This window comes from Dromiciops gliroides, chromosome 6, assembly GCF_019393635.1.
Source record: "Dromiciops gliroides isolate mDroGli1 chromosome 6, mDroGli1.pri, whole genome shotgun sequence".
Classification (NCBI taxonomy): Eukaryota; Metazoa; Chordata; class Mammalia; order Microbiotheria; family Microbiotheriidae; genus Dromiciops; species Dromiciops gliroides.
The window spans coordinates 122,156,917-122,171,040 of record NC_057866.1 but is presented as its reverse complement, the minus strand read 5'-3'; the positions used below and the strand labels follow the sequence as shown (position 1 = coordinate 122,171,040).

Sequence of the window (14,124 nt, the reverse complement as noted above, 5' to 3'; positions counted from 1 at the left end):
TCAAGGTGATTGGTTGGCATCATCCAAATCCATTGGCTTTGAAGGTGTTCTCAAGTTGAGTTCACAGTCTAGTTTCTGAGAACTATACCTTCGTAAGGGATAGCCAGGTGTGATTACAATCCAATTAACTTGAAGTAGGCTTAATCAGCAGTCAATCACTCTCACTTGATTCAATCAGTATAGATTAATCTCCAGGTAGGTCTTTGAGTATCTGCTAAATCCCATTATTTCATCACACCCCGCCAAAAAAAAAAAAAAAGTCTCTGGTACTAGCTAAGAAACTGAAGGGTGGATCAGATTAGGTACAAAGTATTAAATGACCATAGCAATCTAGGGCTTGATAAACCCAACAATTCAAGCTTTTGGAACAAGAACTTACTGACAAAAACTGCGAGGAAAACTGGAAAACAGCTTGACAGAAACTAAATATGGACCAACATTTCCCATAGTATACTAAGATAAGGTAAAAATGGATGTTACCATCAGCAAAGTAGGGGAATATGGAATAGTTTACATGTCAGATCTATAGAAAAGGGAATAATTTATGATCAAACAAGAGATAGAAAACAGTAAGAAATGTAAAATGGATAATTTTGATTATATTAAATTAAAAAAATTTTTAAACTAACAAAAGCAATGCAACCAAGATTAGAAGAAAAGCAGAAAACTGGAGGGAAAAAAATGCTTTACATCCAGTTTTTCTCATAAAGGCCTCATTCCCAAATATATAGAGAAATATCTGCTCTGAGGCACAACCATATACCTATCAGATTGGTTAATATAACATAAGGAAAATGATAAATATTGAAAGGGATGTAAAAAAAAATCTATTACATTGATGCACTATTGGTGGAGTTGTGAACTGATCCAACCTTCTAGGGAGCAATTTGGAATGCTATCCAAAGGGCTATCAAACTGTGCATTATCCTTTGATCCAGCAATACCACCACTAGATCTGTGTCCCAAAGAGATTTTTTTAAAATGGCAAAAGGACCTATATGTACAAAAATATTTATAGCAGGTTTTTGTGGTGGCAAAGAATTGGAAATTAAAGGAATATTAATCAACTGGGACATAGATGAACAAGTTATGGTATATGATTGTGATGGAATAATACTATTGTGCTATAAAAAACATAAGGATGGAGGGGCAACTAGGTGGCGCAGTGGATAGAGCACCAGCCCTGGAGTCAGGAGGACCTGAGTTCAAATTCTGCCTCAGACGCTTGACACTAGCTGTGTGACCCTGGGCAAGTCACTTAACCCCAATTGCCTGAGTTCAAATCTAGTCTCAGACACTTGATGCTAGCTGTGTGACCTTGGGCAAGTCACTTAACCCTCACTGCCCCACAAAAACAAAACAAAACAAAAGGATGCTTTCAGAAAAAGGTATAAAGACTTACATAAAGTGATATAAATTAAGATGAATTGGAGATCATTGTACACACAGTAACAGTGTTGTAAATGATGATCAACTATTAAAGATGGTTACTCTGATCAATACAATGACCCAAGACAACTGCAAAGCACTTATGACGAAAAAATGCTATCCACCTCCAGAGACCTGATAAGTGAAAACTGAAACATGATTTCCACACTTCGTTTTCTTTGCTTTGTTTTTTGATATGGCTAATATATAGAAGTATGTTTTGCACGATTTCACATATATAACTGACATATGCCTCCTCAATGGGTAGGAGAGAGGGTGAATAGAGGGAGAGAATTTGAACTCAAAATTTAATTTAAAAGATAATGGTTAAACATTTTTAATGCTTTAAAAAAAAGGAAAAAATAGTGTCCATGACTTCAAGCGATTTTGAATTTCAATTGAAAAATTAAGTAAACAGTTAAATAACCCTAAGACTGGCCTATTATTTGTATCATTACTGATAAGGAAAGAAAGATGACAAAAACTCAGCTGCAGATAAGTGATTAAAACTGTTAATTCAAGTGAGGAGTCATCATGCCAGGTCTTTTATAATTTCAAATGTGCGTGTCATCTAGGAATCTTAGAAAAGAAAAAGGGAGTTGGTTATCTGAGGGACACAGGGAAGAAATGTTTGATTGTGCTCAGAATAGAAATCAGAAAGGAGAATTAAAATAAAAAGGGAGGGGCATACAGGTTGACCTATACTGTAGCCCAATATACTACAAAGGTCCTTTAACTTCGAGAGTTTACAGAAGGGAGCAGCTAGATAGCACAGTAGATAGAGCACCAGCCCTGGAGTCAGGAGTACCTGAGTTCAAATCCAGCCTCAGACATTTAACACTTACTAGCTGTGTGACCCTGGGCAAGTCACTTAATCCCAATTGCCTCACTAAAAAAAAAAAAGAGAGAGTTTACAGGAATAAGTGTCTAAAACACCTGCAGCAAGACCAGCCTATAGTGCATATTCTCCAGGAAAACAGGGAATATGAGAAGAAATAAGAGAAAATACTGAGGGCTTCTTCTGCCCCCAAATATCTCCCTATCTGCTTACTGAAAGCTTTCTATTCTACAATTAGATCACTTAAAATGCAAATTAAGGCTGTGGTAACACTGAAACTTATGAGCACAAAAATTAAATTAGTCAAAATCAAGAAACTGAACAAAGCCACAAATGAACTTCCCATGTACAAAAACTCAGTTTACAAAATTAATTCTAACAACAAATGCTTATATTATACAAACTCCTTGCAAAAGGAGGGGAAAGTGGGGATTCTTCCAAATTCTATACAGGAAATATGATCTTGATACCTAAGAACCATGGAAAGAGAAAGCAAATCGTAGACCAATATCCCTAATAAACATTACCACAAAATTATTTTTTTTAAATAGCAAAGAGACTACAACATATGAAAAAAATTATACACTGATACCAAGTAAAAAAGTTGGTTGGTTTCTATAAGGAAAACTAAGTACATAATGGTCCATATTAATAACAAAAATAAGAGCCAATCATAACAATAGATGGTTAAAAAGGTTTTGACAAAATTCAAAACCCATTTTAATTTTTTTAAAAAAGCATAGGTTTAAAAAAATGGTCCTTTCCTTCTATCTAAAACCAAGAAATAATAGTATATGTAATGGAGATAAGATTGGGTTAAAGTGAGAATGTTCATCATCACAACTATTATTTGATATAATTCTAGAAATGATAGCTATAGAAATAAAATGAGAAAAATAAATCAAGGAACTATAGGCAAAGAAGAAATAAAACTATTGCTTTTTAAAAAGGATATAGGGGGCAGCTAAGTGGTGCAGTGGATAGAGCACCAGCCCTGGATTCAGGAGGACCTGAGTTCAAATCCGGCCTCTGACACTTAACACTTACTAGCTGTGTGACCCTGGGCAAGTCACTTAACTCTCATTGCCCCACCAAAGAAAAAAGAAAAAAAGACCAAAAAAAGGATATAGCCTACTTAGAGATCCTTACAGAGTCCTCTTAAAAGTAAGTGAAGCAGGGGCAGCTAGGTGGCACAGTGGATAGAGCACTGGCCCTGGAGTCAGGAGTACCTGAGTTCAAATCTGGCCTCAGACACTTAACACTTACTAGCTGTGTGACCCTGGGCAAGTCACTTAACCCCAATTGCCTCACTAAAAAAAAAAAAAAAAAGTAAGCGAAGCAATCAACAACTTCATCAAGTTTCAGGATATGATATAAATCATCAGCACTTTTGTATAATTACCAATAAAATCCAACAGGTAAAGATAGAAGAAATATTTCCTTCAAAATAACTACATAATGTGGGAAATATATGAGTCTTTCCAATAAGAAACACATGGGAAATACATGAATATAGCCACAAAATATCACTTGCATAAAGATAATAATGATAAGATAGATAATATGGAAATTATCTATTTTAAGTTTCACAACAACTCTGAGAGGTGGGTGCTATTATTATCCCCATTCTGAAGCAGGCAGAGGTTAAAGACTTGCCCGGGGTCATGAAGCTAAGTTGCTTTGGCAGGATTTGAACTCCAATCTTCCTGACTCCAAGCCCACTGCTTTATTTACCCTGCAACCCAGCTCTTACACATATCAATAATGACAATATTGATTCACTATGTCTCCAGACCTCACTATCAACATCACAGGATCACTGCATTAGAGCTAAAAAGGAACCTTCAAAATTATATCAATCAATCAAAAATATTAACTACAATTATCTTATATAGTAGGCATTTAAATGCTTATCAAACTGAATAAATGAAATATAAATATGCATGAATATGAAAGTTCCAGACATACAAAACTGACCAAAAAACCCCACATCATATTCTTAAGCATAATCCATCACTCAAAGCACAGATATTCTTCTTACCTGAACTTCCAGGAAGTATAAGCTGTTTGACCACAGGTTTCACTGGTGTTGAGGAAGGAGAATTGAAACCACTGCTATAAGGGCTACTAGCATTTGGGCTGTATGAATTTGTATAACTCACAGAGTTGAAAGAATTATTGTACAAACTCTGCCTCTTGATGGCTGCAATGAGAAAAAATTATGAAAATATATTAGCAATAAATTTTTTCAATTAAGTATTTTAACTCATAGTACATATCTCAAAAACAAAAAAATCTCAGGGTTATGTTAAAAAATATTCTAATATTTTGAAAAATGCTATACATCTTGCCTGAGGCAATGAAAACACAATATATTTTTAAAAACAAAACACAACACAATATATACACTATTTTCAGGGCATCTCTGAAACAAATCTTTAGCAACACAATACCTTAAACTCATGTTGGCATAAAGCTAGTATCAAAATATAACAATTTTTTAAATTAAAAAAACACACAAACCTTTACATTTTTTAAGTCTACTGATACCTTGTTTCTAAATCACCTACATTTCCCAATTTAAACTTTCCTGAGTCTTTCTTTTAACAAAAAAAAAAGGGAGGGGCCGGGGGTCAGCAAAACCATACACGTTAACCACAAGTCTGACATGTATTAAGTGTTCCACACCCATAGTAACCCACTACTCCAAGGGGAGGGAGGTACATATCTTCTTTTTTTTTTTTTTAACATATAAGGTATTTTATTTTTTCCGTTACATGTAAATATAGTTCTCAACTTTTGTTTATACAAGCTTTACAATTTCAGATTTTTCTCCCTCCCTCCCCTACCTCCCCCCTCCCCTAGACAGCAGGTAATCTGATATAGGTTATATCTATATATCTATATACATATACATATATATATATATATATATATATATATACACACATACACACACACATATATATATCCATAATAACATTAAACCTATTTCTGCATTAATCCTGTTATAAGAGAAAAAATCAGGGCAGTAATGCAAAACCTCAAAATAGAAAAAAAAAAATAGCACCCAAAACAAAAGAAATAGTATGGTTCAATCAGCATCCATACTCCACAGTTTTTTTTTTTCTTGGATTTGGAGATCCTCTTCCACCATGAGAACACCTGGAACTCTTCTGTACCATTGCATTGGTGAGAAGAATATAGTCCATCACAGTAGGTCAACACTCAATGTTGATGATACTGTGTACAATGTTCTTCTGGTTCTGCTCATCTCACCCATCATCAACTCACTTAAGACCCTCCAGGTTTCTCTGAACTCCTCCTGCTCATCATTTCTTTCAGCACAATAGTATTCCATTGTATTCATATACCACAACTTGTCCAGCCATTCCCCAATTGATGGGCACCCCCTCAACTTCCAATTCCTTGCTACCACGTAAAGAGCAGCTATAAATATTTTTGTACATGTGGGTCCCTTTCCCCTTTCCATGATTTCTTTGGGAAAAAGACCTAAAAGTGGAATTGCTGGGTCAAAGGGTATGCACAGCTTTATCGCCCTTTGGGCATAATTCCAAATTGCTCTCCAGAATGGTTGGATCAGTAAACAGCTCCACCAACAATGAATTAGTGTTCCAATTTTCCCACAGCTTCTCCAACATTTATTATCTTCTTTTTTTGTCATTTTAGCCAATCTGATAGGTGTCAGGTGGTACCTCAGAGTTGTTTTAATTTGCATCTCTCTAATCATTAGAGATTTAGAGCATTTTTTCATATGGGAATAGATAGCTTTGGTTTCTTCATCAGAAAACTGCCTGTTCATATCCTTTGACCATTTCTCAATTGGGGAATGACTTGGATTCTTATAAATTTGATTTAGTTCCCTATATATTTTAGAGATGAGGCCTTTATCAGAAGTACTGGCCTCAAAAATTGTTTCCCAGCTTTCTGCCTCCCCTCTAATTTTGGATGCATTGCTTCTGTTTGTACAAAATTTTTTAACTTAATATAATCAAAATCATCCATTTTGCATTTTATAATATACTCTATCTTTTGTTTGGTCAAAAACTGTTTTCCTTTCCAAAGATCTGATAGGTACACTATTCCTTTCTCTCCTAATTTACCTATGGTATCACCTCTTATGTCTAAATCATGTATCCATTTTGACCTTATTTTAGTATAAGGTGTAAGATGTTGGTCTATGCCTAATTTCTGCCATACTATCTTCCAGTTTTCCCAGCAGTTTTTGTCAAATACTGAGTTCCTATCCCAGAAGCTGGAGTCTTTGGGTTTATCAAACACTACATTACTAGTGTCATTTACTACTGCATTTCCTGAGCCTAGCCTATTCCATTGATCTACCACTCTATTTTTTAGCCAGTACCAGATAGTTTTGATGACTGCCACTTTATAGTAAAGCTCCAGGTTTGGTACTGCTAACCCACCTTCCTGTGAATTTTTTTTCATTATTTCCCTGGATATTCTTGATTTTTTGTTTTTCCAGATGAATTTTGTTATTATTTTTTCTAGCTGTATAAAATAATTTTTAGGTAGTCTGATTGGTATGGCACTGAATAAGTAAATTAATTTAGGCAGTATTGTCATTTTTACTATATTAGCTCTGCCTATCCATGATCAATTGATATCTTTCCAATTATTTAGATCTGATTTGATTTGTGTGAAGAGTGTTTGGTAGTTGTGTTCATAGAGTTCCTGGGTTTGTCTTGGCAAGTAGACTCCCAAGTATTTTATATTATCTACTGTTACTTTAAATGGAATTTCTCTTTCTATCTCTTGCTGCTGGACTTTGTTGGTCATGTATAGAAATGCTGATGATTTATGTGGATTTATTTTATATCCCGCTACTTTGCTAAAGTTGTTAATTGTTTCAAGTAATTTTTGAGTTGATTCTCTAGGATTCTTTAAGTATACCATCATATCATCTGCAAAGAGTGATAGTTTTGTTTCCTCCTTGCCTATTCCAATTCCTTTAATTCCTTTCTCTTCTCTGATTGCTAAAGCTAACATTTCTAGGACAATATTAAATAATAGGGGTGATAATGGACATCCCTGTTTCACCCCTGATCTTATTGGGAAGGCCTCTAATTTATCTCCATTGCATATAATACTTGCTGATGGCTTTAGGTAGATACTGTTTATTATTCTAAGGAAAGCTCCCCCTATTCCTAAACTCTCTAGTGCTTTTATTAGGAATGGGTGTTGTACTTTGTCAAAAGCTTTCTCTGCATCTATTGAGATAATCATATGATTTTGGTTGGTTTTCTTATTGATGTGGTTGATTATGTTAATAGTTTTTCTAATGTTGAACCAGCCCTGCATTCCTGGTATAAATCCCACCTGGTCATAGTGTATTATCCTGGTGATCACTTGCTGTAATCTCCTTGCTAATATCTTATTTAAGATTTTAGCATCAATATTCATTGGGGAAATTGGTCTATAATTTTCTTTCTCTGTTTTTGCTTTGCCTGGTTTTGGTATCACCACCATATTTGTGTCATAAAACGAATTTGGTAGAACTCCTTCTTCACCTGTTTTTCCAAATAATTTGTATAATATTGGAATTAATTGTTCTTTAAATGTTTGGTAAAATTCACCCGTAAACCCATCTGGCCCTGGGGATTTTTTCTTAGGGAGTTCATTAATGGCTTGTTCAATGTCTTTTTCTAATATGGGTTTATTTAAGGATTTTATTTCTTCTTCAGTTAACCTGGGCAGTTTGTATTTTTGTAAATATTCATCCATTTCATTTAGATTGTCAAATTTATTGGCATACAGTTGGGCAAAATAATTCCTAATTATTGCTTTAATTTCCACTTCATTGGTGGTAACATCACCCTTTTCATTTTTGATACTGGTAATTTGGTTTTCTTCTTTCTTTTTTTTAATCAAATTAACCAATATTTTATCTATTTTATTGGTTTTTTCATAAAACCAGCTTTTAGTTTTATTAATTCTATAGTTTTTTTGCTTTCAATCTTATTAATTTCTCCTTTAATTTTCAGGATCTCTAATTTAGTGTCTAATTGGGGATTTCTAATTTGTTTTTTTTCTAGCTTTTTAAGTTGCATGCCCAATTCATTAATCTCCTCTTTCTCTTTTTTATTCATGTAAGCATTTAGAGCTATAAATTTTCCCCTAAGCACTGCTTTGGCTGCATCCCATAGATTTTGGTATGTTGTCTCACTATTGTCATTCTCTTGGATAAAGTTATTGATTGTTTCTATGATTTCTTGTTTGGCCCATTCATTCTTTAGAATGAAATTATTTCGTTTCCAAATGATTTTCATTCTACTTTTCCCTGGCTCTTTCTTACATGTAATTTTTATTGCATCATGATCTGAGAAGGATGCATTTACTATTTCTGCCTTTCTACATTTGACTATGATGTTTTTGTGCCCTAATACATGGTCAATTTTTGAAAATGTGCCATGTACTGCTGAGAAAAAGGTATATTCCTTTCTATCCCCATTCAATTTTCTCCAGACATCTATCATGTCTAACTTTTCTAGTAATCTATTCACCTCTTTCACTTCTTTCTTATTTATTTTTTGGCTAGATTTATCTAATTCTGAGAGGGGGAGATTCAGATCTCCCACTAGTATAGTATTACTGTCTAATTCCTCTTGTAACTCATTTAACTTCTCCTCTAAGAACTTGGATGCTATACCACTTGGCGCATACATATTTAATATTGATATTACTTCATTATCTATAGTACCTTTAAGTAAGATGTAATTTCCTTCCTTATCTCTTTTAATGAGATCTATTTTTGCCTGCACTTTGTCTGAGATAAGGATTGCCACCCCTGCCTTTTTTACTTTAGCTGAGGCATAATATATTCTGCTCCAGCCTTTTACCTTTACTCTGTGTGTATCTCTCTGCTTCAAATGTGTTTCTTGTAAACAGCATATTGTAGGGTTCTGGTTTTTAATCCACTCTGCAATTCGCTTCCGTTTTATAGCAGAGTTCATCCCATTCACATTCACAGTTATTATTACTAACTGTCTATTCCCCTCCATTCTATTTACCCCCTTTGTACTTTTCCCCTCTTCTTTCACCCTATCTGCCCTCCCTTTTTATCACCCCCCTCTCTTTTCTTTACCCTTTTCTCCCTTGCTTTTGTCCTCCCTTCTATCAGTCCCCCCCTTTCCCTTCCCCTTTTGTTTCCCTAAAGAATGAGTTAAGTTTCTTTATCCCAATGAATGTATGTTATTCCCTCTTTGAGTCAAATCTAATGAGAATAGGGTTGAAACAATGTTCCCCCTCCTTTCTTTCCCTCTACTGTAATAGGTTTTTTTCCACCTCTTCATATGATATAATTCATCCCATTCCATCTCCCCTTTCCTCTCCTCCCCATAGACTCCCTTTTTAACCCCTTAATTCTTTTGTATTGTGAGATTTAAAATTGGATATTAGATCATAAATCTCCCCTACTTAACCTTTCTCTTAATTTATCTCCCAAACTAGTAAATGGAAGCAGCTTTTGGTTTTCTAGATAGACCTTTTTATTTATAGTTATGATAGTCACAAGGTGATGTTGATTAGAAGGATAGGAAAGTAGAAACACAATACAAATCGTCTTAAGTCTAAGCTTAGTCTATATTCCTTATAAAAACTCACCAAACCGAAAAAAGCCACCTTTGGAGAGAGAGTCTGTGCCGCGCCGTCAGGAGTCCCGCCAAGCAGGCAAAAGCCTCCTCTCGTTCTCCCCACCCCGGAAGTCAAAAAACCCGGCAGGCAGTCTGACATGCGCAGCAGGCGGACTGTTCATCTCCTCCCCAAAAGGGTGGTCCTTGAAAAACTGGCGTCTTTCAGTTATCCTAACCGACTGTTAAAAACTTTCATATTTTACCACAGTATCATCACATCAAAGACAATTTACATTTATACCCTCTATATAAAGTCCTTCTCTCTGCCCAAATACATTTACAATTCTTAAGAGTTATGAGTATTATCTTCCTGTGTAGGGATATAAACAGTTTAACCTAATAGGGTAACCTTTTTTTTCCCCCTCTGTTTACCTTTTTAAACTTCTCTTGAGTCTTATATGTTGAGATTGAATTTTCTATTCAGTTCTGGTCTTTTCACCAGGAAAGACTGAAAGTCCCCAATGTCATTAAATGTCCATCTTTTCCCCTGAAAGAAAATGCACATTTTTGCTGGGTAATAGATTCTCAGCTGCAATCCAAGCTCCTTTGCCTTCCGGAATATCATATTCCAAGCCTTGTGGTACTTTAATGTTGAAGCTGCCAGGTCCTGAGCAATCCTGACTGTGGCTCCATGATATTTAAATTGCTTCTTTCTGGCTGCTTGGAGTATTTTCTCCTTCACCTGATAATTCTGGAATTTGGCTACAATATTCCTTGGAGTTTTCCTTTTGGGGTCTCTTTCAGTAGGTGATCGGTAGATTCTTTCAATGATGATTTTATCCTCTGATTCTATGATATCAAGGCAGTTCTCCTTAATAATTTCCTGGAATATGGTGTCTAGATTCTTTTTCTGGTCATGGCTTTCAGGCAGTCCAATGATTCTCAAATTGTCTCTCCTCGATCTGTTTTCCAGATCAGTTGTCTTTCCAATGAGGTATTTCACATTTTCTTCTATTTTTTCATTTTTTTTTTTATTCTGCTTGACTGATTCCTGGTATCTCATGGATTCCTTATCTTCCAACTGTCCCACTTTAATTTTTAAGGCATTGTTTTCTTCAGTGAGATTATGCACCTTTTTTTCCATTTGGCCAAGTGAATTTTTTAAGGTATTGTTTTCTTCAGTGAGATTATGCACCTTTTTTTCCATTTGGCCAAATGAATTTTTTAAGGCTTTGTTTTCTTCAGCTTCCTTTTCTAAGCTGCTGATTCTTTTTTCATAGTTTTCTTGTTTTGCTTTCATTTCTTTCCCCATTTTTTCTTCTACCTCTTGCAATTGATTTTTAAAATCCTTTTTGAGCTCTTCCAGGAAGGCTTTTTGTTCTTGTGACCAATTCACCTTCCCTCGTGAGGCTTCAGATGTAGGCAATTTGAGGCTATTGTCCTCATCTGAGTTTGTGTTGACTTCTTCCCTATTGATACAGAAGCTCTCAATGGAGAGGGCTCTTTTTTGCTTCTTACTCATTATTGCAGCTTATTTATTTATTCTTTAAGTTGAGGTCTGCTCTGGGGGCACCAGGGTCCCTGTTTCGGGCTTCTTGTGCAGGGGTATAGGTGCTGTGTGACCGGGTTTTTACTCTGAGGCCTTTATGGTGTGTGGAGATCCCCCGCCCTGCACTTCCTGTCTGATTGTGCTCGGCCAGCCAGGCGCCAGACCCCGGCGTCTGATCCTGCCATTCGTGGCCCTCTCGGCCGGTGCAGGTAGGTTTTTCCACTGTCCTTCTTGGCCACCAGATTTTTGAACCAGGTTCCAGGGGCCTCAGTTGTTTGGCTGTGGCCCGCAGCTCCTGCTGACTTGCCCCGACCCCCTCGGCACTGGGTTGCTGCCCTGCGCTGGGGCTCCCTTTTGCCTGAGTCAGACCGACCTCTTCCTGAAGTCTTCTAAATTATCTCTGGTTGGAGGACTGTGTCTCTCTGTCTCTTTGCAGGTTCTGTAGTTTCAGAATCCGTCCAGAGGCTTGATTTAATGTTCGTTTTGAGGGAACAGAAGGAGAGCTCAGGCAGCTTGCTGCTTCCTCTCCGCCATCTTGGCTCCGCCCCCGGTACATATCTTCTTAAGGGCAAAGCTTAATCATGACAATTTCACAGCATGCTCAATTTTTTTAAATCCTATGTTCAACAGCACGCAAGAAACAACAAATCCTAACGAGTACACAGCTTCTAAGTTACCCCCAAGACAAGGTAAACCTCTACAAATGTTTGATGCAAATTACATTAATATGCACAGAAAGCAGTAATATCACAGGATCATGATTTAGTGCTAGAAAGCAACTCAGAGGTTACAATCCAATCTTCTTATCTTACAGGGTGGGCAAATGAGGCTCAGAAAGGTTAAGTTGACTTGTCTAATGTCATACATGTAGTATGTAGCAGAGCTAGAATGTGAACCCATCTCCTCTAACTCCAAATCCGACATTCTTTTCACCACCCAACTCTGCATGAAGGGAATAAGAACACCTTTTGTATGATCCTATCAACATGGAAAGCTGTTAAATGACGAAAACAAATTATAGTAATATATTTAAAATGTCAGGCTTATGAAACCTCATGGACCAATAAATGAAGCATCTATACAATTTATACATAAACTTAAATGAACTGAATAAACTTTTAAAAATTGCTAAATGATAATAAAAGTTCAGTTAATTTATACACTTACCTGTCATAGTTTGATCAAGTTTGTGGATCAAAGATTTTTTAGCACATTCAACATCAGGACTTGGGTAATCCAAAACCTGCCTGCACCAAACTAAGGGGCTAATTGCTTTCTGCGATGGAGTCAGTTTCTTCTTTGGTGATGAATACAGCCTAGAAGGGAAAAACATATATTTTATATACATATTTATTAAGTACATTATTCTAGAATAGAGTTCCTGGTTGTTGTTTTTCCTTTGCAGAAGAGGTTGTCACCCCCGTCCCCCAAAAAAGGTATTTTAAACATCAGCCACCTTTACTTTTAAATACTCAAATTATAAGACAGTACAATACAATATAAAATAGTATTTAGGAAATTAAATTCTCCACCCTTACGCAACTCCCTAACTACCACTGTTCTTACTACTGTTGTTTTAACTTGATAAAACAACTGACTTGGCCAGTTTAGCAATTTCAGTTTACTAGTAAACTGTCAGCTGCGGGAACAGGAAAGGATTGAGTTTTATCTAAACTTTTTTATTTCTTCCAGGTATTACCAGTGTTCCATACACTAGACACTTTTGTTTTTGTTATTTCCATCAATACTTCTTTTTACTCCCCCAAACTGGTTTATCCAACCATCCATCCGGAACATTATCTAGTAGTAGTAATAGTATTAGTATTAGTAGTACTAGTGGCAGTAAATATCAGTACAATGCCATATTAATCACTGGGGGCAGGGGGGGAGGGGGCCGCAATACAAAATATAGCTAAGTTACGGTCTCTGGTAGAGAGAAATGTACACACAGATTTCACGATAAGCACATTAGAGCACAAAATAAACTGCTTTGTAAGGCTATTACTGATGTTGGAATAAAGGAAAGTTTGCTGGAAAAGGTAATATTTCAACTGGGTTTCAAAGGATGAACAGATATTCAGCAGGAAAAGAGGGACAGTATTCCAGACACAGAAAACAGAATAAATCTATTACAACAGAAAGCCAGTTTGGAATTACACGAAAGAGTAAAATGAAATAAAGCCATAAAGATAAGCTGGTTTAAGGAAGAGAGGAAGAAAAGACCTCAAATACCTCATGCAGCAATGGTCAGAACAAGTCTTAGGATAGAAAGAACAGGCAAAAATACATTTTCTTTTTTTTTTTTTTTTGTGAGGCAATTGGGGTTAAGTGACTTGCCCAGGGTCACACAGCTAGTGTTAAGTGTCTGAGGCTGGATTTGAACTCAGGTACTCCTGACTCCTGGGCCAGTGCTCTATCCACTGCGCCATCTAGCTGCCCCAAAAATACATTTAGTACATTTTCAATGTACTAAACTTTGCTTGCTCATTGTTTTTAAATGCAAATAGTACTAAAAAAAAATTTTAATACCTAACACTTGGGTGAATAAGCTCATCCATCTTCTCTCAAAGGGAAAACTAGAATGGTTCACTGAGAAGAAGCAAATGAAAAAGTAAAGAAACTGTGGAAATCACCTACACTTCATGTTTCCATATAACTAGCCTGTTTTTTATACAAAGTCCTTGGTACTGTTAGTCATA

General features: G+C 36.0%; 1 protein-coding gene across 3 annotated transcripts in view; it reads right to left on the bottom strand.

The window, feature by feature from the left end:
• The window catches only part of SLAIN2 (SLAIN motif family member 2), a 75,917-nt gene that overhangs the window by 39,879 nt on the left and 21,914 nt on the right, over positions 1 to 14,124 (bottom strand). For all 3 annotated transcript variants that reach the window (XR_006353586.1, XM_043971252.1, XM_043971251.1), the window contains exons 2-3: positions 12,593 to 12,741; positions 4,308 to 4,469 (exon numbers count right to left, since the gene is read on the bottom strand). Coding sequence is in view for 2 of the 3 variants with exons in the window: in XM_043971252.1 (XP_043827187.1) it covers positions 4,308 to 4,469; positions 12,593 to 12,741 (311 nt within the window). In the remaining variant the exon portion in view is untranslated. The remainder of the gene's footprint in view (positions 1 to 4,307; positions 4,470 to 12,592; positions 12,742 to 14,124) is intronic.